The sequence below is a fragment of the Hemitrygon akajei genome, chromosome 12 (assembly GCF_048418815.1).
Source record: "Hemitrygon akajei chromosome 12, sHemAka1.3, whole genome shotgun sequence".
NCBI classification, from domain to species: Eukaryota; Metazoa; Chordata; class Chondrichthyes; order Myliobatiformes; family Dasyatidae; genus Hemitrygon; species Hemitrygon akajei.
In genome coordinates, this window is record NC_133135.1 from 68,907,443 (window position 1) to 68,932,550 (window position 25,108).

Genomic DNA, 25,108 nt, shown 5'->3' on the forward strand with positions numbered 1-25,108 from the left:
GATGCCTCACGTCTTAATAAGCTGGTAAGGAAGGCGGGCTCTGTCGTGGGCAAAGTACTGGAGAGTTTAACATCGGTAGCTGAGCGAAGGGCGCTGAGTAGGCTACGGTCAATTATGGATAACTCTGAACATCCTCTACATAGCACCATCCAGAGACAGAGAAGCAGTTTCAGCGACAGGTTACTATCGATGCAATGCTCCTCAGACAGGATGAAGAGGTCAATACTCCCCAATGCCATTAGGCTTTACAATTCTACCGCCAGGACTTAAGAACTTTTTAAAGCTATTATTAATGCTTTTTGAGATGGTGATTTAGATGCATATCATTTTTTTTTTTACTGAGTTAAGTATTGTATGTAATTAGTTTTGCTACAACAAGTGTATGGGACATTGGAAAAAAGTTGAATTTCCCCATGGGGATGAATAAAGTATCTATCTATCTATCTATCTATCTATCTATCTAAAAGCTTCTAATTGCAGCATATCAGACTCCATGAGGAAGGGCATAATTGCCCTCATCTAGAAGCAGAAATGGGAGATGGATGATATCAGGACTCGGAGACTCATTTTGCTGTTGAATGTAGACTACAGGGTGAAGTCTGTTCTGAGAAGGATGATCCACCCTGTGCTGTACCTGGCAGGAAGATCTTTGACAACCTCATGTTGTTTAGGGACGCCATTGCCTGTGTGCAGGATGGTGGGGGGGGGGGGGGGGGGAGGTGGCGGGCGGTGGATGGGGTGGTGGATTTCTGCTTGGTCAGCTTGAACCAAGAGAAAGTCTTTGACAGCATATCACACACTTACCTGATAATTGTACTCTCCAAAATGGGAATTGGGGAGGGAATCAATTGACTCCATTTGTACTGCAGTCCAAATCAATGGGTGGGAAACGGCTTCTCCATCAAGTCTGGGGTCAGGCAGGGTTGTGAACTGTATAGAACACTTTGCAAAGCCATCAGGAAGGATGAGAGCATAAGAGGGGTGACACTGCCATGTAGTTGAGGGACTCATGAGAACATCCTAGTACACGGACAACGTCACTATCTTCTGCTCAGATCCACGGTCAGTTCACAAATTGATCCGCATTTGTAACCAGTTTGAGTTGGCATCGGACCAGGGTTAACCACATGAAGAACGAGGTCGTGGTCTTCAGCAACGGGCCCAATTGATCCAATGTCCCCTTCAACATCGGGTTTGATTATTTGAAGGTGCTGGGGATCTGACATTGGGGGAAAAACATATCCAATGTCAGCCTCACGCTGATGACCACTTTCATGTGTGACCACATCAGGCTGTGTGTGGAACCTAAATATGTGGGCATCAAGTACCACTACTTGCCCTGTTTCCGCACAATGTTGCAGTCAGCTGGACGTTGCCGCACAACCTGTCCTTCGTGGAGAGTTCTTCCAAACCAACACCTTTAACCACAAGTCCATTAGTAGTGCTCTGCATTGAACATCTTGAAGACATTGCAGGAGGACTTGATGTGGGGTGACTGTCTAGACCATCTGGCAGAATGCCTCTTTGCTAGGCCTCACCAACAGGCACCAAGACCTTGCCTGGCTGGCAGTGAGAGGGGCCCTCCAAAGCAGATTGTAGATGCCTCAGTCATACTTCATTTGCTCGTGCACAAGGAGAACAGCATGGCCCCTATCATCACACTGCTCTAAAATTTGAACAAAGAAATGCCATTTTATACAGAAATTGACCAGTTGTATATAAATAGTAATCCAATAGAAACTTTGTATACTTATGAATCCCATCGTTTGCATTTTTAAGTACTGATCATAATAACCATTCAGGCATTAATAACCAATTAAAACTGTGTTAAAAGCCAATAATAGTTGAAAATTAATAGAATAACTGTTCAGTAATAAGTGTTGTCCTAGAATTCTTTGTTTGGATCTTTTTCATGTCTTAGTATGCTGGGTGACTGCTCTATGTCTGCACACGGTCTTTGTCAGCTTATTATTTTAACTTGCTGCCTGCAGAGAAAGGCTGTACAGAGTACCTGCTTCTCTGCTCAGCTAGCACACATTTTAAACCTTACTTTGCTGTAATATCCATCTTGCATGCCAGGAGCAAACTGCCCACTGTGGAGTCCACTTTGCAGACTGTGGGTTTGTGAAAGGGCCTGTGTTGCAGTTCATTCTGAGCAGCTGCCTGACAGAGGACTCTCTGCTCCCAGGGACACACTCAGAGACAAACATTAAGTCCTGCTGGCAGATCATCAACTCGGTGAAAGATGCCCTTTGGTCTGCCAACACATCAAGATACCCATGGAGGAATGCTGCTGATTGGCACATTCCAGATTGCAAACATACATGCTGAGGAACGGGCTGAAGCTTGTTGCCACTATGCAAGGGCACTTTGGGGAAGGACCACAGTGTAGGTTTCTTTTCCGACTGGAGAGGAAGGGGCTGTGTTGGAGTAGGAAGCCCCTCAATTATTGTAGTAGTATACCACCCCAGAGTGCCACATGAGTGGCAGCAGTGCTATTGATGTGTATGAATGTAATAGAACAATATGGAAAGCATTGACTATGAATGTAAAGAATGAAAAGGCATTGAATGATTTATTCTTGTACACATTTATTTTTACAATGAATAGTTTATTTAGTTAAATATATTACGTGGTGAAGAACAAGCTGGGTGCTGGTGTTCTCATTGCTGGAAGGTGGTGTTTGCATAGTGGAATGCCTAGGTAGTCTAACCCCAACATTGTACACACCCTGCGTCTGAGATTTAATGTTTAAATGTTGAAGATGACAAAGCTCTGCAAACATCATCTGCCTGATTCCAAGTGCATGCAAGCCAACCTTTAGAGGATAGAACAATACAGCACAGAGCCACCTTCAGCCTGCTATGTCTGTGCAGTCCATGATGCTAATTTAAACTAATCCCATCTACTTCACATGGTCCATATTCCTCTATTCAAGGGGTGGGGAACATTTTTGAGGGCATCTGCTGAAACTGGTGATAATCTTCTAGAAGAATTTTCTCGCATGTCATGGTAATTTTGAGCAGATGTTATTATTAATGTTTTAATAAAAATTATGTATTTTTAATTATGAGTAATGTTGCTTATTTACATGTGCTCATTGTTTTAATATTAATAAAATATAATAGGAACAGATTGAAATAAATAAAGCATTTTATAATTTCTGAATAGTATTGTTACTGTAACCATTAACTATCCAAATACTGATATACACACCAGGTCTGGAGGATTTCTAAGTGTATCATCCAATATCATGTGCTCCTGCAAATGTTAATTTGATGTGAGATGCCTCTTGTGAAAACATCTCACTGCTTTCAGGTTATAAAAAATCATTTGCTGCTTTTTCTTGGCAGTAAAGATAATAAGACCGTAAGATATAGGAGCAGAATTAGGCCATTTGGCCCAACGGGTTTGCTCTGCCATTTCATCATGGCTCTCCAATTTTCCCTCTTCAGTCTTCCCACCAGATCCCTTTATGCCTTGACTAATCAAGAATTTGTCATCCTCTGCCTTAAATATACATACAGACTTGACCTCCACAGATGCCCGTGGCCAAGAATTCCATAGATTCACCACTCTCTGACTAAAGAAATACCTCCTCAACTCCATTCTAAAAGGACACCCCTCTATTCTGAGGTTGTGTCCTCTGGTCTTAGACTATCCACATCCACTCAAACAAGACCTTTCAGCATTCAATAGGTTTCAATGAGATCACTCCTCAGTCTTCTAAATTCCAGTGTATATAGGCCCAGAGCCATCAAACGCTTTTGATATGACAGGTCATTCAATATTGGAATCAAGAATGTGTCAACCTCTGACTTAAATATACCCAATGACTTGTGTTCCTTTTATGGACAAAGGAAGGGCACTGTAAAGGGGATGGCCATTTGTCCTTGTTATGAATATTTTGGCACTATGACAGTCACAAAATAATACATTAGGAACTCTGAAGAAAAGGGAAATTGATAGCGTAGCAATTTTTGAGCAAGTGAAAATGGCAGCGAGAACTCTGTGGGTGAGTTACAAAGCATAACAGAATGAACATTAATATCCTTGCAGAAGGGCTTAACCACCAATCATCTTGATCTCAATTCTCACTACATCAAGATCTTGTTCCGTGACATCAGCATGCTGACTGATATTCATCAGCTACACCACCAGGCAATTTTCACTTCACGCTATTAACTTTATGATCTGGATTATCACCACTGTCAAAGACAATCCTAACAAAGCCAGAACTAAACTCTTCTCAGCAATCAGAGCTCAGGAATCCTGAAGTTTTGTCATCAATGTGAGTGCACTCAAGTGAAACATAGAAACAAACACATTCTTCTAGAAGTACCTACAACTAACCAGTCAGGCACCTTCTCTGTAGGAGATCTCATAGTTCCTATATTAACTTCATTAATTATCCAAGAACCTACAAAACCAGAGTGAAATCAAGTCAAAATCAATTCTGAGGAATTGCTTAAGCATCACTTACATGTATTCTGTGTCTTAGAGGGCAATTCACAACATTTGGAACATACTGTGTTTCAGACATCCTCCTCAGAACTTAAACTAATAAATGAGGTGATGGAAAGCTGGCAAAGCCTACCAGCAATTAATCTGTCCAGTGTGATCTAGAATGCAAGACTGTGATTTCATATCATAAATAAAGTATGTTTAAGTGATTAGCAAACAGAATAGACCATCCCTCAGGGCCCCATTAATATTTTGGCAAGTCTATTAACCAGGTCAGTGAACTGATGCTACTTGAGACTTATAATAGAAATGAAGCCAACCAGGAAGAGATTTAAGACTGCATGCAATGCCCAAGTTAGAAACAACCAACTTAAGGACACGCCAACATAGAAGTAAGCTGCTATAATATTATTAAATTCAAAATCCTGACAATAGATACAGTACATTGGTTCTTATAAAGGCAATGGTATTTTCCAACTTCCTCTCTCTCCAATATAATAGTTGCACTTTCTTAACTGTTTATATGCTTTTGATACCATTCATTACAATACAGTGGAGGTATGGTTACTACAAAGTGATATTTTTGTGTATTTTTTGACATAGTAACAAAATCAACTTATTGACGTGTTTAAATACAAAACCCATTTATTACATAATGATGACCCATGTAGTATAGAAACATAGGAACAGAAAACCTACAGCACAATACAGGCCCTTCGGCCCACAATGTTGTGCCGAACATGTCCCTACCTTAGAAATTACTAGGCTTACCTGTAGCCCTCTATTTTTCTAAGCTCCATGTACTTATCAAAAAGTCTCTTAAAAGACCCTATCATATCCGCCTCCACCACCATTGCTGGCAGCCCATTCCATGCACTCACCACTCTAGGTAAAAAACTGACCCCTGACATCTCCTCTCTACCTACTCCCCAGCACCTTAAACATGTGTCCTGTTATGGCAACCATTTCAGCCCTGGGAAAAAGCCTCTGACTATCCACATGATCAATGTCTCTCATCATCTTATACACTTCTGTCAGGTCACCTTCCCTCCTCTGTCACTCCAAGGGAGAAAAGGCCGAGTTCACTCAACCTATTCTCATAAGGCATGCTCCCCAATCCAGGCAACATGCTTGTAAATCTCCTCTGCACCCTTTCTATGGCTTCTACATCCTTCCTGTAGTGAGGCGATCAGAATTGAGCACAGTACTCTAAGTGGGGTCTGACCAGGGTCCTATATAGTTGCAACAATACCTCTCGGCTCCCAAATTCAATTCCATGATTAATGAAGGCCAATGCACCGTACGCCTTCTTAACCACAGAGTCAACCTGTGCAGCTGCTTTGAGCGTCCTAGGGACTTGGACCCCAAGATCCCTCTAATCCTCCACACTGCCAAGAGTCTTACCATTAATACTATATTCTGCCATCATATTTGACCTACCAAAATGAACCACCTCACACTTATCTGAGTTGAACTCCATCTGCCACTTCTCAGCCCAGTTTTGCACCCTATCAATGTCCCTCTGTAACCTCTGACAGCCCTCCACACTATCCACAACACCTCCAACCATTGTGTCATCAGCAGACTTACTAACACAACCCTCCACTCATTTATAAAATCCAGGTCATTTATAAAAATCACGAAGAGTAAGGGTCCCAGAACAGATCCCTGAGGCACTCCACTGGCAACTGACCTCCATGCAGAATATGACCCGTTTACAACCACTTTTTGCCTTCTGTGGCCAAGCCAGTTCTGGATCCACAAAGCAATGTCCCCTTGGATCCCATGCCTCCTTACTTTCTCAATAAGCCTTGCATGGGGTACCTTATCAAATGCCTTGCTGAAATCCACTGTAAAAACTGCAGATGGGAGCAAGCTATGCACTGACAGGAAAGACATCGAGCAATGGAGGGAACACTTCTGTAACCTTATAAACCAATAAGGTGCGGCTCACCACAATGCATGTGAAAGGCTTACAACTAGACCGGTAAGAGAAGAGCTATGTGGACACTTTACTATGACAGAACTTAATACAGCTTTAAAAGATAACAGAAGTGGTAAAGCACCTGGGCAAGACGGCATTCCATCAGATGTACTGAAGCAAGGTGGTCCTGCTCTGAAGACTTAACTGTTGAACCTATATAATGCTTGTTGGCAGAATCAATGTCTCCCTCAGGACTTCAACGATGCGCTGATAGTCACCATCTACAAGAAGAAAGGCGACCGTAGTGTTTGTGGAAACCACTGAGGAATCTCCCTTCTGTCCACAGCTGGCAAGATTATGGCGAAGATACTGCTCAACCGGCTCAAGATCATCTCAGAACATGTGTTTCCTGAAAGCCAAGTGGCTTTAGGGCTGGAAGAGCAACCACTGGCATGATATTTACTGTGAGGCAACTCCAGGAGAAGGCAGTAGAAAAGCAGCAACCATTGTACATTGTCTTTGTTGATTTCTCACAAGCATTTGATATGGTAGACAGAAAAACACTCTGGGAAGTGCTCAAAGCTTACGGCTGTCAGAGAGACTGGTTACGATGATCAAGTTGTTTCATCAAGAAATTGTAGACCGCTTCTCATTTGCAGCCACTGTTTTTGGCCTAAGAATCAATGTCCCCAAAACCAAACTTCTGTACCAGCCTCCTCCGTGTAGTCCCAATGAGACCCAACCACTAGTCGTATCGGTCAATGGGGTAGCGTTGAAATGTTCTGACTCTTTCACATACTTAGGAAGAGCTGTGACCAACACCAACTCATCAGACCTGGAAGTTTAGAGGAGAATTCAATCAGCTACCAAAGTCTTTGGTGCTTTGCAGAAGCAAATTTGGTCTCGCCACGACGTTAAAACGCAGCTGTTCTACCATCTCTGCTTTATTCAACTGAAACGATGATATTGTATCGGAAGCGCATCAAGAAATTGACCAAGACACAATTCAGGCACTTACACCAAATATTACACATCAAGTGGAAAGAGAGGGTACCAGATATAGAAGTGCTCAAACGTGCTGGGACAGTCAGCACAGAATCGCTCATCACAGTTTCTCAGCTGCATTGGACTGGTCATGTCACAAGAATGAGCGATGATCGTTTACCCAAAGCTGTTTTCTATGGCGAGCTACATGAAGGAAAGAGGAAGCATGGTGGTCAGAAGCTGTGCTATAAAGATGTGCTCAAGCGCCATATGAAGAACACTGACATGAATGTCAACGCCTGGGAGGAAGATGCTTTGGACAGAAGAAGTTGGCGCTGCATTGTCAAGAAGTTAATCCCAGCTATCGAGGAGAAAAGGCAGAAGAAATATGAAGCAGGTCATGAATGCAGACATTCGGTGCATCTTATTGTGTTTCTGGTACTTATTCTGAATGCCTGCAAGAAAATGAATCTCAGGGTTGTATATGGCAACACATATGTACTTTGCTAATAAATTTACTTCTAACTTTGAAGTATTTGCACAATGAGAAAACAACATCCTTTTGTAAGAACTCTCATATTCAGGTAGAAATTCCTTGACATGTGAACAGTATGCTTAAAAGACTAGATTCAAGTATTTAAAGCTTACTCAGTTACATCAAAACAGACTTCTGGACTGGATTTGTCTAAGTGTTTACTGTAATTTGCACTTTTAAGACTGATTCATAAAAGCATTGCTTGCATTAGAAACTGAAGACAAATATTTAAAAATAAACCTTACTGGCACAAAATACTACTTAAGATCTATCCATATTTTGATTAAAAGTAACAAAATTACTGAAAGTATGGTGAATAACTGAGTTTTTATTTGGTTAAAATGCCAAAAAAAATCTATCCTTGATGAGGAACGAACAGTGGTACCTAGACAAAATCCTCTGGCTTCTGCATCACCTGTGGACAAAATCTCAAACCATGCTGAACCTCCAATGATTTATGGTGGTAGGTTTGCCAGAATCATACCACAATAACACAAAATTTTATAAGCTACTCTAAAAGGAATTGAATAAAATTTTACCTATCTAATATTTGAACCTATTGAAAAAAAACTGCTCCCATAGGGGTCACATTGACCAAAAGCTCAATTAGACCAACCACATATCTACTGTGGATATAAGAACAAAACAGTGACTCACATCTTGACACTGCAAGACCTTCTAACATCTGTTTGTCCCCTCTTAGTCAATTCCCCAGGCTTGAGGATGACATATATTCACTTCAATTTGCTGGGTTGAGATCGATAATGAGAACAGGTGGGGGTAGCCGACTTCTCCACTCATGAGACTAATAGGGGTGGCAGCTGAGTAGTTTGAAATGGTAGTGTGCTCCTCCCACTGTATGATACATCTTTAGCATAACATTGATTCTGGTTGAGAAATTTAAAATTTAACTAATAGAGTAAATGCCTCTTATAGAAATCAGATTCAAGTAGTAAGGGGCCATAAAAGTAAATGTATGATTTCAGTAATTATTTTCAATGCACTGATCTTTTAACACAAAACAGTATAATGTTTATTTGAAATTACAAGCAACTTGTGAAAGTCAATGTTGTAAATTTGACACAATTCTATTTACCACAAAACATTATATTGCTAAAAAGGCCACAATATTAACATACAAAATTATAATTTTCAAGGCTGCAGGACTGAAGCTCATGTTTGTACCTGGTTTGAAGTTAAATGCTACTTATTACAAAAGCATAGGGAAAAAGGCAGTGAAAATGTGGCATTAAAAATATTGGTTTAAATAATACCCATCACATTAACAATACCTAGTAAACAAACAAGCAATTAAGGCAAACTGCCTTTTAAGCTTACTTGCTGAAGCAAACTGAAGTGAAGTCAGGTGCACATTTCACTCAGTCCACAAGAGCAAGGCGTTCCAGCACCAGTTCCAAGTTAAAATGTTCTCATTAACATGATACTCAAAATAAGCAGCTAGATAAAGTCTCAAAGGCAAGTTAAAAGTCTGCTTGTTGTTTACTATATACTGTACTGTTTACTGTGTTGCATGCGTTTTGAGTTATATTTTATTTATGGTAATATTTTGGTTTATGTGCTGTGTGTGTTACATGTTTTGTGGGTGCACTGTGGTCCAGAGGAACAGAGGTTGTATATACATGTAGTCAGGTGACAGTAAACTTGAATTTAATGTGAAATGTTTGGGCTATATACAGGAATGAAGGGATAGAACAAAATGTAATGACACATGCTGCCTTGAATACTTGCAGATAAATTACCAAAATCAGTTTTTGTTTTGTATTCAAGTTACTTTAAAACAACAAGGCTCAAAAACAAACCATACTTGCTTCTGCAGTAATACTCAGAATGGATCAGTCTCACTGGGACATCAGCTTTGAGTCTAGATCCAGACACAGCACAACATCTCCAGCATCAGAGTATAGACTGACCATAGTTTTAGCCCAGTTTTTAATATTTATTACATCTTTACAGAACATGTAAAGAGCCACACTAACACATTGTGTTTAATGATTTTCTTTCACATGGCACATTTTAGTTTAGCCATGCCATGGGGAATTGAGAGCAGCATCAGGTTAAAATCCTCCTATAAAAGAAACCTCCCAAGAAACTATACGAGTTACTTGGCTGCTTGTAAAATTCACAATGCAGCCAATTTTCTCTCATAACTGCAGTCCTGCAGCAAGCTTGTCATCTTGAAGAGATCAATATAATCCTGAGTTGTATTGCCTAAATTACTGGATTCAGGAAATCCTGTATTACTTTAGGCCCACACCAGTTTTTCTTAAATACTTGTTTTTAAATGTTTTCTGTGTTCAAACTGTTGTCATACACTGGTATCCTGAAGCAGAGGTTCCTTAGCTTCAGAAGGGAGCTGTGAATTGTGTACATGGCCTTGGTTACCAGCAAGTTTCTTCCAGCTGCTGGGTCTTACAGACATATTTCTACATTCCGGGATGAAGAAGGCAACGAGTAAAGCCAGCAATACTGAGCATGCTCCAAATAAGAATGGTGGTCCAGGAATTATCGAGCTCTGTTTAAAACAAAAAAAGAAACTTCTATCAAAAATCAAAATAAATGTCAATCTACTAACACCGCTCAAGTACTGGAGTGTTTTGTTACTGTCCAACAAACATCCAGAGTTTCTTTTGGGAATACCTGTCAGGTATTAGGTCACTTTCTATAAACCCCTTTCTGTAATAAAACAGCCTGTAATTGCACATTTTCTAGGTATTAAAGGCATAACTCGTGCTCATATAACTATCTGCAGAGTTATCATTTCCAGCAAAATAAATGTTATGTTCACTTCTTTCTCTTTCCACATTCAATAGTATCACAATTATCTAATTAAGAGGTCCTGCTAATGGACCTCCTAATCTAAATTAGGCAACAAATAAAAAAACTGCTGGAATATTCTAATTATTTTAATATGGGTAAGTAAAAGTAATACCAAATACAAAAACCAGACACCTTCTGGAACCTTGCCATTAATGCTGAGGTCAAAAACTCTTAAGCATTTTTTCTGTCTAAATTACCACTTTGAAATTGGAAAACAATTGAGAAATACTGGACATTCTCTTCAGCCAATCCTTGATACATAAAGTAAGATGAAAGGGCTAATAGGAAAATGAGAGCTCTCTGTTTTGGGTAGGTAAACTCATTAACAGTGGGTCAGATGGCAAAGCAAGGGAGGTTTAAACAAACAAACACACAAAATACATTATCTATTGTATACTAAATGATGGTATCCATACATAGGTACAAAACATTCAGCAATGTAAATAAATTGAAAAAAGAATCTGCAGTCTTGTCTTATTCATCAACAGTTAATAGGTTATGTTAATTAATCAAGGAACATGAGTGCAGATGAAAATGTTTAATTATATATTAACATTACATGACGGTTTGTCAAGTAAACAACCGTCATAAATATTTACATCCTACCTGCTCAGAATGGCTTTCTGTCTTCTTACTGTCAGATGATTCAGCATCATTCTCTGGTGACTCATTTAGTTCAACATGAAAAATATAGAATATAAATCCATAAAGTGCAGGTCCTAGTCCATTACATAACCCTCGAATTCCTGTGATCATTCCTTGAACGACACCTGTAAATAACTGCAAACTGAGTCATGGTTCAAACCATATCTCAAAATGAAATCTTGATTTTAAATGTAAAATGACTGCTATCACTTGAGTTTAATAACTCAGTTATTTAATAACAGCTGTTCTATGTGTGTCCAAAAAGTAAAACAGCTTAAAATCCAAACAGAGGTTATTTGGACACTATTAAAAAGGTTTCCTTTATGAAAAAAAGGTTTGTATTTGTAACATTTTGACATAGAGTGCAAAATGTGGTCATGTGGGTGGGGAAAGATTTCCTTTTAGAGAAAGGCAAACCAAAGCAATGAGAAAATAATCCTCATTTTTACAGAGGTTTCAAAACTGATTTAAAAAGTAAAGGATTTTTATTTCTGCTCCATTGTGGCACTGTGGAAATCTTTGTCAGATGCCTCAGTTTATTTTTTCGAAATCTTCCTTTGATAGAAGTAACTTTCGTAGACTTTTAGATTCATATAGTTATTTATAAGAAGTGTTTGAAATTCAGAATGTCAGCTGGAAGTGTGCAAAAAAAGTTTTCCAAGGGGAATTGTTCTGATGAGGGGGCATCAATTTTAAATACTGGTTGTCTCTCTTCACAGCTACTGCCTGACTGACCAAAAGGGTATCACCAGCAACTCTGTTTCTTTTTGTTTGACCATTACTTTTAATTAAAGGATCTCTAATGGTGAATTACATTTCACGTTAATTTGAAAATATTCACTTCCTTTTAAGCAGAAATTGTGGAAGAAGCAAGCATTTGTTGCCATATTTTCAATGAAAAAACTGTGGTCAGTTTTATATGCATGCTAAAAAAAATCTATCATGGACTGCACAGCAGTTAACATTCTGGTATTTAATGCATCTTTTAAGAATTATACATTGATCATTAGTAACAAAGCTAGATTTCTGTCACTACGGACCCACAAACTGCAAAGGAAAGTCTAAGGGTGTAGGAGGTCTTCTAAAAGTATTTCAAAACTAAACACAAATGCTGGAAGTCTGAAAGGAATGATGCAGGGAACTTTGTTAGTCATGCAGTCTTTAAAGAGAAACTATCAATTCTTAATGATGGTATCAAGAGGAACTGTTCTGATGAGAGGACAAACTCAAATTGTTTTTTTTTGTGTTTTTTTTTTACACACACTTAAAAAGCTGCGATTCTGAATTTCAAAACACATTCTGAGTAATTTGATGAATGTAATACCTTTAAAAAACTATTGAGCACAAAGATGATACTCGCTAATTCCTACAGAAAAGAAGGCTTTACCTTGTTGGTCTGAATCAGCATTCCGTGACACCAATGCACTCACTGCTGGGAAAGTAATGCTGGACATGGCTGCCACTGCTCCTGCTGCCCACATCATCCTACAGTCAATGCACAATAATGTTATACAATTAAGCTCTGCAATAATAAAAGAATAAAAGACACAAATCAGAAAAATGGAAACATATGGGATAGGGTCCATTTCCTAAGGGAGGATAAATTTGGGCAGGATTGAAAATTCCATCTCTGTAATATAAATGTTTTTGCTAGAAAAACACGCAATCCAATTTGAATAAATCGCCTACTGCCTCACCTTCTCATTTCAGAAAATTTGTACATTATGTATAGGTCCTCAGGACCAGATCAAAAGTGACAAAATAGTCCAAGAAACAATGGTGTAGCCCATGACAAAACAAAAATTTGTATTGTCACAAATGAGAATGCATTCCAATGTACAAAAAATTTGTCTTAAACATTTTTCTTGTGGTCGCAAGACCCTGTTTGACGTTGGTAATCCAAAGTACTGAAAGCCTGGTTCATTGGCAAGACCAAAGGTGGGGGAGTTGCGTGGCCCAAGCCCTCATGCCTGTTGCTTGTTATGGCCACTCAGCGGAGGAGGCACCACACGCAGTGGGGGAGGGTGAGGTGGATGTGCTGGAGTCCATGCTAGGCAGGTCAGCTCTCCCATTGGGACTTCTCTCCAATGTCTGCTCCTTGGAAGACAAGGAGAATTAATGGCATCTAATGGCGACTCCTTTGGTTGCATCTTCGGAAACAGCTCTACTTCCATCTTTAATAACTCTATTTTTCACTTTCAGGGTTCTTTTGAAGACCCTGACCTGGAGTTACACACTGACTACGGTTCTTTGTGGGAATGGGATCCACTCCTGGGATTTCATGAATGGCCACTATTCGGCACACCAAGGTCTTGGCCTGAGAGCTTCACTCGCCTTCGGAGGACCGAGATTTCATGGCTCTGAAGATGGGGGATCGGAGGTCGGTGTCCGGGCAGAAGACCAGTGTGTCATGGGAGATGGAAGATCAAGGCTGTGTGCCCAGAGGCCTGAGATCTTTGGACACAGAGCTTGGAAAAAGCAACACAATGGACTTTTAACATCATAAACCAGCAAGTTGTTTGTTGTGTCTCCCCTCTCGCTGTGAAACAGAGACATCTCTTTCTCTTTTATTAGGGAGAGAGAGAGAGCCTGTAGTATGTCGAATACTAGGAGAACACCTAGTCTTTGGAGTACTGCAAGTCTGTGTCTTTGCTGTTGCTTTGCTCACGCTTGAGTGCTCGGTGGCGGGTGCCGATGCTTTGTTTAGGGAGAGGGGGGATTGTTGCTTGCTGCCGCTTTTGCGCGGGAGGGAGGGGAGCTTAGGGGGACTTTGGGGTTTTAACATTTAACTGTCATTCATTCTTTGGGGATACTTCTCTGTTTTTGTGGATGGTTGCGAAGAAAAAGCATTTCAGGATGTATATTGTATACATTTCTCTGACATTAAATGTACCTTTGAAACCTTCATCTGTGGCTGACCTACCATAAGATAAGGAACTGCTATGTGCTTGTTCTTGTAGAAACATGACTCCAGGACAACATGTCATGCCCAATTATTCTTCAGGCCATGCCACTCACAGACTTGTTCAAATATTTTGTGACCGTATGTGCTACCATAACCATATGTACTGTGTGCTGTATGTGACTGTATATACTACGTTTTGCACTTTGGTCCCAGAAGAACGTTTCATTTGACTGAATGACAATTAAACCTGAACCTTAAATCGATAACACTGCTAGAATCTCCACAATCACCGCCAATTACTTTTGTGCAAAATTTGTCTCCAACCACTGGAGCATTTCCTCTCACCCCAGTAATGTTCATTTTTACCAGGGCTCCTAGATGCTCCACTCTGTGTCATTTGCTACCTTATTGGGAAGGCAGTCATCCTAATCTGATTCTTAGTTCAAAGCTGAACTGAGATCTGCAGCCAAGTGTTTCTGGTAAAACTCAACCATCGGTATGCAAATAAAGTTCATAGGTTCCACTGGATAGCACTGTTGTTTTACTGCTGATTGGGAAAAGACTGCACAATACTTAGCTGATTTGATTACTTTTGTGAACAAAATATACCTGGGCAGTCTTTTAATTAATGCACTGGAAATGCCTGCATAGAGGCTCTAGAGCAGAAATTTGGGTACTGTCTGGGCCCAAAGCCTTTTCTGAGTCAAATTCACTAAGTCTTTGATTTCACTAGGGATGAACTGTGCTGTTGGATTTCACCTCATAGTAAATAAAGGCATGTAAATCATGCCACAGCTGTCATAATGTCCCTAACTGATAGACTAATGACTAGTTTCTGCAATGGTAGGAATCTCAGAAGGAAGGAAGCCAAGACTGAGGTTCTGGTATGACCTGTAGAAGCCCATCATCAGAATGAAAAGGCAATTCCAAGTGAAACGAGGAACATAATTGAATTCATGACAGCTGTGACAGGGCTTGCAAACCATTACTTCCTAAAGTTAAAACTGATCAGCATAAATGGCAGTTAAACTTCACTCCCTGAAGAGCTCAATACCTTTCTATGAAAGGGAATTTAACACTACACTTTGTGAATCCCCACAACATCCAGTGATGATCAAATCTCTATCTGAGGCCAGTGTCTGAATATCCTTCAGGAAGGTGAAGCCTCATGAGGTGTCAGGACCCATCAATCTACCTTGCCAGGGACTGAAAACCTGTGGCAACCAACTGGTTGCAGTGCTCGACGACATTTTCAACTTGCCATTGTTGCAGTCTGAGGTTCCCTCCTACTTCAAAAGGACAGCAATCCTAACAATGCCCAAAAGGAGCAGGGCGAGCCTATTATGGCTACAATTAACTCCTGACTTGACAAGGACCTGGACCTAGACCTACTGCAATTCACTTACCACCACAACAGATGTACAACAGATAATGTCAGTGGCTCTCCACTCTGCTTTGGAACACCTAGACAACTGCAAAACATGTCACTGACACTACTGGTTATCGATCACAGATTAGAGTTCAACACCATGACCTCAGTACCAATCACAAACTTCAAAATCTGTACCTCCCTTTACAACTGGATCTGTGACTTCCTTTTTGAAAGACTAGTGCAGATTGCTAATAACATGTCCTCTTCGCTGGCAATTAACACAGGAGCACCTCAACGGTGTGTGCTTAGCCCACTGCTTCACTCTCTACACTCGGCTGTGTGGCTAAGCACAGCTCAAATTCCCTCCATAAATCTGCAGATGACACCGCTGTTGATGACAGAACCTCAGAAGATGCTGAGGAGGGGTACAGAAGTATTAAATACGCAGGCAGAGTTGTGTAACAATGTCCTTGCATTCAACTTCAGCAAAACCAAGAAACTGATTTTGGACTTCAGGAAGAGGAAGTCAAGAAAGAGAATACAAAACAGTCCTCAATGAGGAATCAGCAGTTTCATGTTCCTGAGTGGCAACAGCTTAGAAGATCTAACCTGGGCCCAACAGATTGATGCAATCATGAAGAAGGCACGCTAGTGGCTGTACTTAGTTAGGAATTTGACAGTTGGTACGTCATCAAAGACTCTTACAAATTTCTACAGATGTACAATGAAGAGCATTCTCACTGGTGGCACCACTGCCTGGTATGGAGCCTCCAATGCACCTGACTGCAAGACACTACAAATGGTGAAAGGCACAGTCAGTTCCATCACCCGGTGCAACTTTCCTCACCATCAAGGAGATATTCAAGAGGCAAGAAAATGGTATCTCATCATCAATAACCCTCACCATCTGGGACATGTGCTCTTCTCATTACTACCACTGAGAGAAGCTACAGGAGCCTTAAGACACACATTCAGTGATTTAGGGCTGTTTCTTCCTCTCTGCAAACAGATTTCTGAGTCCATGAAAACAATCTCAATATTCCTATCTTTTTACACTATTTATTTTTGCAGTTTATTATAATTTGCCTTTGTAGAGTACTGCTACCACAGAACAACAAATTTCATATCATATATGACAATACTAATAAATCTGATCCCACTTAGCTACAATATGGCTACGAATGGTTCTGTGTTTTCTTTAGCACTTGCATACTAAGCCAGCCCTCACTGAGAATGGAAGAAAACATTATCTACAATAATAATAGTACTGCAGAGCTTCGCTTTGATCTATTAGTTGTGGGATTATATAAATTTCTTTTTTTTTGCATTTTGTTTAACAAGCATGCAAGCCAATGCTGTAGCTTAACAGGATGGTATGTCAATTTTTAGCTATGCCCGTGCTTCTCCCAATTGCATCTTATTACTGTGATGCAAAAATAATGGGATATTCCCAACACCACTAAAGATCCTATTAAAGACTACATTTCCAAAAGAAAAGATTAAACTACATACCACGGTTCATAGCCAAGTCCATACCAGGCCAACTGCAACATCTGGAATACTAAACCAAGCAGAATAGCATTCTTGTTTCCAATCGATCGCATCAGTAAACTCAGAACTGCTGTCTGAAAAATGTCAACAGTTTTAGTAAATTTTTTTCTTTAGTGCTTTCTCACATAAAGGAAAATATAAAAAATTCAGAAGTGGGAAGTGGTTAAGTGAAATATGGGTTGGGGCAAGGAGGTTGCTGAAAGTAATTGTTGATGATTTGAAAGTGGCAATAGAGAGGAACAGGGACTGAAATAAGGCCATTGATGGTAGCGAAGAGTAATAAAACAAGTATTCCTGTGCAAGAATTGAACATGCATGTAGGAATGCATGGCTGCAGCAGACAAGAATGGAGTTACACAAAACAGTGATTTGACAAGTATCTTGAAGTGTACCAGTTATAGCATGGGAGATTGGAAAATAAGGGTTTACTATTATATTTAATGGACAAGAGATTGGATTCATTTTGAATGGCTTATATGGCATATTGAAAACTTCAATACCAAATGATCTTTAGGCTATATAAGGCCAAAGGCCACAAGCTTAGGTGCTGATAAGGCAGCCTACCAGAATGAAACAGGACACCTGTATCAGTGGCGCCGCAACAACAACCTTTGCACGACATCAGTAAAACTAAAGAGCTGATTATTGAATTGAAGAAGGGGAAAGTGGGTGAACATGCACTAGTTTACATTGGAGGATTGGCACAACAGAGTCAGCAGGTTTAAATTCCTGGGTATTAACAAACTGGATGACCTTTCCTGGGCCCAACACATAGATGCAATCATAAGGAAATCATGCCAGTGTCTTTACTTTTTATTAAAAGGTGGTTTGGCTTGTAAGAGAACATTTTAATATATTTCTGCGGATTGTACTGTTGAAAGCATCCTGACAGGTGATATCATGGTCTAGTATGGCAATGTGAAAGTACAGGAACCTAAGAAGTTGCAGAGTGTGGTAGATTCCGCGAAATGTATCACACGCACCTCCTTCCCCTCCATTGTTAGAACCCCACCATCCCAGCTCTGCCATCTTCTCACAGCTACTATCAGACAGAAAGTACAAAAGCCTGAAGTCCCACAACACCAGCTTGAAGAACAGCTACCTCCCTTCAACCACGCAGTTCTTGTATCAATCAGCAGAATACTACGATCAATTTGCTCTGAAATGGAATTTGTCTTTTTGTTCTAATTGTGTTTTCTTGTCAAAATTTGTCTTCCTTGTGAATGCTACTTATATGACACTATGTGCATGTGATGTTGTGGCAAGTAAATTTTAATTTCATTGGTAGGGAAAGGGGAAATAGGAAGGGGGGGGATATTCTTAATTGTTACACAAGGGCTAACTGGATACTTACTTGTGCAATTATAGAGAGAATTCCAAGGACAGCTATAAACACAGTGACACTTTCTGCTGAAAATCTCATCACCTAACAGAACAAGAAAGTGTTAGGAATAATGTTTTTTTTTAATTTAATAATCCTAATGCTATATCAGCTTATCATTTCATACAACTTCTAATTGATATGATTATTACCTTGTAGAATTTGTGTAAAATGATAACAAAAGTAGGTCCAACTAGTTAGCTGAACACAACAGCACAAGACAATGACCAACACTATTTGAAAAATACTAAATCTTAGTTCAAAAGCAAAACAGTATGAATGCTGGAAAGTTAAATAAAAACATTCAACAGACATCTGCAGAGAGTATTAGCATTTAAGGTTTATGGGAAGTGATTTAAACACAGGGTTTAAATTACAGAGAAAGAAAGAAATAGAGAAGTTTACAAAGGAAACTCTGAGGGTAGCTCACAAGAGAGTTTAATTGACAAAATAAAGGATAGTACAAGGACAATGAGAATGGTAACAATAAAATTTTAAAAATCACCCAAGAAAATATAACAAGAAGCCAAATCATTTCTTTGATTATTTAAAAATACTGTAGATTCTGGAAATTATTTGAAAATGATGAACTTAAGATCTAAAAGGCTGTATGGTGCTTTGATGAATGGTGAGGTGATGATGCTCCAATTTCATTAAAATGAAGGTTAACAAGGGTTAGGATGGGCTTGGGATTGGGATTGTCAGTTAAAATGACAAATGATGGACATTCAGAGTGAAGGTTGGGACTGAAAGGAAATGTTACACAAAGTGCTCCCTCCATCTTTGTGCTCTCCTCTACAAGTTAGAGACCACAAAGTGAGAAGTGAATACACTGTGCTATGTTATACACTGTTTATGTAACATGCAGTAAATGTTATTTAAAGAATCAACCTATTTTAAATATTATAGTAGAAGTTGTCAAATGGTATCACAGTTGAGTGTAAGTTTGGTCTTTTGAGTTGTACTGCAGGGTCCCACTAAAAATAATAGTGTGAAATACATACCAATGCTCAAATTAGCTTTAGAACATCATTATTAATGTTCAATCAATGATTTCTGGAATTTCTACAGGCTATTAGATTTTTAAAATGTTATTCGTACCTGTTTGAGGTAAAGAAAAAAACTGGAATACTGCCCTGCTTCTGGCAGATAGGAGAGGAAAACTGTAATACAGATAAGAAGAACTGTTGAATCTTGGCCAACTTTCTTGAGTGACTAGGATAAAAAAAAATCATAGGCATTAATTTCAACCTTTGCTAGCTTTCCACATTTTGAATATATCTATTATCAAATAAACTAAAAAAGCTCAAAATGATCAAGCAAGCATTACTTAAATTTATAATTTTGAGCAGGTGCTCAACAGTTAAGTAAGAAAAGTGTAACAAATAGTTCAATATGTAAACTGAAGTGTTTTAAAGTTGCATTTACAAACTGGCTGCAATCAAGAAACCTTTTAAAATTTTAAATTAGGTAAAGTTACAGTACTGTGCACCCTAGATTTTTTTATATAGCTTCGGATGCCATGGCCTTCAACAGAGCCCTGATTTCAATATCATCGAGGCTGTCTGGGATTACCTACAGAAAGCAAGCGAGAGAGCCAAAGTCTGCAGAAGACCGTGGCAAGTTTTCGAAACAAACTAACAGCCGATTTGCTTATAAAACTACATGACAGGGTACTTAAGAGAACTGCTGCAGTTTTAAGTGCATTAATTTGATTTAGTTTTTTTACTGTTTACTGCTCTTTTCATTACCCAATTTTTTTTTTACCTGCGCCTAAGACTTTTCCACAGTGCTGTACGTTCTCAACATAAAGGTGCATTCAAAAAATCCACAGTATTTCTAATACAATGTACATTGTTCCACTTACAGCAAATGGATCAGCTTGCTCCCATGAGATGGGCGCTTCCCAAGATGCAGGCCGCATTTTTACAGGAAGAGATTCTGGTACAGCCACCAATATGAAACAAATATCTAGCAAAGCAATAGCTGTGGCAAGAATAACCACAAGATTGTCCCCATAAATTCCACCAAGATATGCACCAATGGCTGGGCTAGTAACCAAACTTGCAGCAAATGTAGCTGAAACCTGGAAATAATAAAGATTGGAATAGTTAGTGCAATACAAAAAGCTAATTTATCACAAGAGAAGGATAACATGTAGAAATCTCCAAATGAGCTACTGAACTGAAGTGGGGCTTTTAATAAAACTCATTAGTCTCAAAATATAGCAATTATAAGATGAATTCACTTGCCCTTATTCAATTATTAGGTAGAAATAAACAAAGTCACTGCTTCTCTTTTAAGAAAATTATAAGACATTATCCAACTTAATATGTATATTTCTTCCATGTATAATAGAAATACAAGATTAGTTACTTGAACAAAAGGGATGCTAATCTTATGAACTATTTGAGCCAGCACTCCAGGCTGAGAATGCAGTTGAGTGTGAGAGGACAGAGTCTGTTTCAGTCTTCTCAATGGTATTGGTATTGGCTTATTAGTGTCACATTTATCAGGATACATGCAACCTAGGAGATTAGCTTGCCTTCAGAGTTCTAGGATCTCGTGGCCCTGGAGACAGGCGGACCGAAGGTCGGTGTCTTTGCAGGAATCCGGTGTGTCATGGGAGACGGAAGATTGAAAGCAGTGAGCTGACTGCTGGTTGTGTGCCCAGAGACCCGAGTTCTATGGGCACAGAGCTCAGAAAAAGCGATGCAATTGACTTTTAACATTGTAAATCAGCAAGTTGTTTGTTATGTCTCCCCTCTCACTGTGGAGACACCTCTTCCTCCCTTATTAAGGAGAGAGCGAGCCTGTGGTATGTCGAATACCGGGTGAACAAGTAGTCTTTGGGGTACTGCAAGTCTGTCTTTGCTGATGCTTTAGTGCTTATGCTAATTTTTGCAGGTGGGGAGGGGTGATTGTTGCTTTGCTGCTGCTTACGTGTGGGAGGGGGAGCTGTGGGGAACTTTGGGGTTCTAACATTTACCTGTCATTCATTCTTTGGATGCACTCCTCTGTTTTCGTGGATGATTATGAAGTATTTCAGGATGTATATTGTATATATTTCTCTGACATTAAATGTACCTTTGAAAAGTTTTTGGTTTCTGTGCCATCCAAACAGATCATGTTATAGATAATTACTCTGAGGTAGTAAAAGGAAAACAGAATGCAGAATACAGCGTTGCAGTTACAGAGAAAGTGCACTGCAGGGATTGAAATAAAATGCATACATTATAATAACTCAATGAGAGGCCTGTTCATGAATCTGGTAACAGTGGGATAGAAGCTGCTCTTGAGTTTGGTGGTTCATTCTCTCAGGTTTTCGTATATCTTCTGCCTGACATGAAAGACAGGTTGGTTTGTGTGATGGACTGAGCTGGTTTACACCTCTACAGTTTCTTGCAACTTTAGGCACATAAGTTATGCAACCAAAGAGAATGCTTTCTATAGCACATCTATAAAATTTGGCAAGAATCATTGCAGACATGCTGAATTTCTTTAGCCTTCTCAGGAAGAAGAGGTGTTGGTGTGCTTTTTTGACTTCAGCATCCCATAATTGGACCAGGACAAATTAATGGTGATATTTGCACTGAGGAATTTGAAGCTCTCACCCATCTCAACCTCAGCACTATTAACAGACACGTAGAAGTGTACTCCGTCTGTTTCCTTAAATAAATAACCAGTATATTGTTTTGCTGGCCTTGCAAAAAAGATAGTTTACTTGACACAAAGTGACTAGACTCTGTTATCTCTCTCCTGTACTCTGTCTTGTCACTATTTGAGATCTAAACCACAACGGTCGTATTATCTGTTATCATAAATAGAGTTGGAATATGACCAAGAAAAACACACAAAATGCTGGAGGAACTCAACAGGCCAAGCAGCATCCATGGAAAAGAGTACAGTCGATGTTTCAGGCCGAGATCTTTCAGCAGGGCTGGGGTAAAAACGATGAGGAGTCAAGTGTTTGAAGGTGGGGGAAGGGGAGGAAGAAACATAAGGTGAAACACAATGGGCAGGCAAGGAGATAAGGTGAGAGAGAGAAAAGGGGATAGGGAATAGCTCTCACCTTATCTCCTTGCCTGCCCATCACCTCTTCTATTATATTCCCCCCTTCTCCAGCCCTGTATCTCTTTCACCATTCAACTTCCCAGCTCTTTACTTCAACCCCTGCCCCTCTCAGTTTCATCTATCAGCTTGTGTTTCTTCCTCCCCTTCCAACTCACTCATTTTTTTCCTGCCAGTTTTGCCAAAGAATCTCAGTCCAAAATGTTATCTGTACCCTTTTCCATAGATGCTGCCTGACCTGCTGAGTTCCTCCAGCATTTTGTGTGCTTTGCTTGGATTTCCAGCATCTACAGATTTTCTCCTGTTTGTGACTGGAATATGAACAGTCCTGAATGTACAGAGAATATAGTGTGGGGCTGAAGGTGCAGCCTTGCAGAGTGTTGAGGGTAATTCTTGAGGAGGTGCTCTTGCACGTTTATTAATTGCATTCCGTTGATCAGGAAGTCAAGGATCCAGATGTAGAGGAAGTGGTGCAGAATTAGAGGTCAATGAGTTTGGAGATGAGTTTATTTATGTTTACCTGCAAGAAACTGTACATATCCAAAGTGGGTAGTGTTAAAACGGATAGTGGAAAGTTAAGCATCTAGAAACCTGTGAATGGGAAAAGGAGGTCAAAATTAATGCCATAGATGGCATTATGGGAGTGGCTAAAAATCCACCAATAGATAAATATGATAAACCCATGACCTGATAGATAAGGACATGCAGAATTAAATAAGAAATCCTTAGAATTAAACAACTGAACAATCTGATGGGCTGTAATGTTGCATACAAGAAGGTTACAGTTTACAAGGATGGAAGTGGGAAGAGAGCAGAAATAACACATGATAGACCCAATCAAAGGGGATGTCAAATCTTCAATCTCAGGGTGGCTATTTTTGTTGTGGGAAAGGCTAAGCTTGCTTTAGCTATTCAAAGGAACATATGGAGGAAGGGAAAAAGCACGGCTTTTAAGACAAGTGTAACTCAAGGAAAAGGAGTGATAGTTAGCAGCAGTACTCTCAATGGATACGATTAAATATTCCTGTTTCAGCCTGTTACAACTAAAAAGCACAACTGCTTCCAAGGTCAGTATAGTCAACAAAGACGTTTTAATGCACTTAAATGAATTATTGCTGCTTAAAACTGATGGAAACAACAGTCTCTGGTCGGAAGAGCCCACGGAGGACACCTCGGAGGAAGCGTGGGCATAGATCAGGATTACAAGTGTGTTTAAGGAAACAGGGTTTTAAATTCCCTATACTGACTGTCTTGCTGGCGAACGTGCTGTTTCTGGTGAATAAAATCGACGATCTCAGAGCAAGGGTGCTGAATCAGAGGGACGTTAGGACCGCGTGTGTTCTTTGTTTCACGGAATCCCGGTTAACCCCTTCCATACCGGACGCAGCAATTCAGATCGACAGGTTTATTATACACCATCAGGATAGATCTATAGAGTCTCTTAAACGCAGAAGTGGAGGAGTAAGCCTCATGATCAACTGTTCTTGGTGCACAAATATATCAGTGCTATTCCCAATTCTGCTCACCAGACCTGGATTATCTAGCAGTAAAGTGTCGTCCTTTTTACCTACCACAGGAGTTCTTTGTAGTCATTCTGATAGCAGTTTACATTCCACGTCAGGCCAATGTAAAGCAGGCTTCAGATGATCTGGGCAATGAGATCAACATGCACGAAATAGCGCACCCTAACACCTTCACAATCATTTTGAGAGATTTTAACAAGGCCAGTCCGAAAAAAAATCACTAAGCAATTACCATCAACAGATCACTTGCAATACCAAAGGTAACACCACACTGGACTATTGCTACACCACCATCAAGAAAGCCTACTGTACTATTCCACACCCTCAGTTCGGGAAGTCTGATCACCTAGCTGTACTTCTACTGCTTGAGTATAGGCAGAGACTGATGTCTGCAGCACCAGCAGTGAGCACCAAGAAGGTTGACAAGGGAAGCACAGGAGCGCCTACAGGACTGCTTTGAATCGGTGGACTGGACTGTACTCAGTGACTCATCTTTGAATCTGGATGAGTATGCTGCAGTTGTTACCAACTTCATTAAAACCTATGTGGATGAGATTTAATGTATATTCCCAAACCAAAAGCCGTGGATGAACCAGGAGATACGTTGTCTGCTAAAGGCTAGGTCTGTGGCATTTAAGTCTGGCAACCCAGACCTGTACCAGAAAATCAGGTATGATTTGTGGAGGGCTATTTCAAGGGCGAAGAGACAATTTCAAACAAGGTTGGAGACGGTATCAGATGCATGGCAACTCTGGCAGGGTATGCAAGACATTACTTCCTACAAAGCGAAACCCAATAATGTGAATGGCAGTGATGCTTCACTAGCAGATGAACTCAATGTCTTCTACGCACGCTTTGAAAGGGAGAACACAACTACAGCTGTGAAGATCCCTGCTGTACCTGATGACCCTATGA

At 39.9% G+C, this 25,108-nt stretch overlaps 1 protein-coding gene across 1 annotated transcript in view; it reads right to left on the reverse strand.

Moving 5' to 3' along the window:
* Nucleotides 1-8,916: 8,916 nt before the first annotated feature.
* LOC140737176 (hippocampus abundant transcript 1 protein) overlaps nucleotides 8,917-25,108 on the reverse strand; it is a 30,725-nt gene continuing 14,533 nt past the window's right edge. Inside the window, exons 6-12 of the mRNA XM_073063405.1 lie at nucleotides 20,467-20,685; nucleotides 19,701-19,814; nucleotides 18,573-18,644; nucleotides 17,180-17,292; nucleotides 12,778-12,875; nucleotides 11,352-11,515; nucleotides 8,917-10,440 (exon numbers count right to left, since the gene is read on the reverse strand). Coding sequence (XP_072919506.1) covers nucleotides 10,234-10,440; nucleotides 11,352-11,515; nucleotides 12,778-12,875; nucleotides 17,180-17,292; nucleotides 18,573-18,644; nucleotides 19,701-19,814; nucleotides 20,467-20,685 — 987 coding nt within the window. The 3' untranslated portion in view covers nucleotides 8,917-10,233. The remainder of the gene's footprint in view (nucleotides 10,441-11,351; nucleotides 11,516-12,777; nucleotides 12,876-17,179; nucleotides 17,293-18,572; nucleotides 18,645-19,700; nucleotides 19,815-20,466; nucleotides 20,686-25,108) is intronic.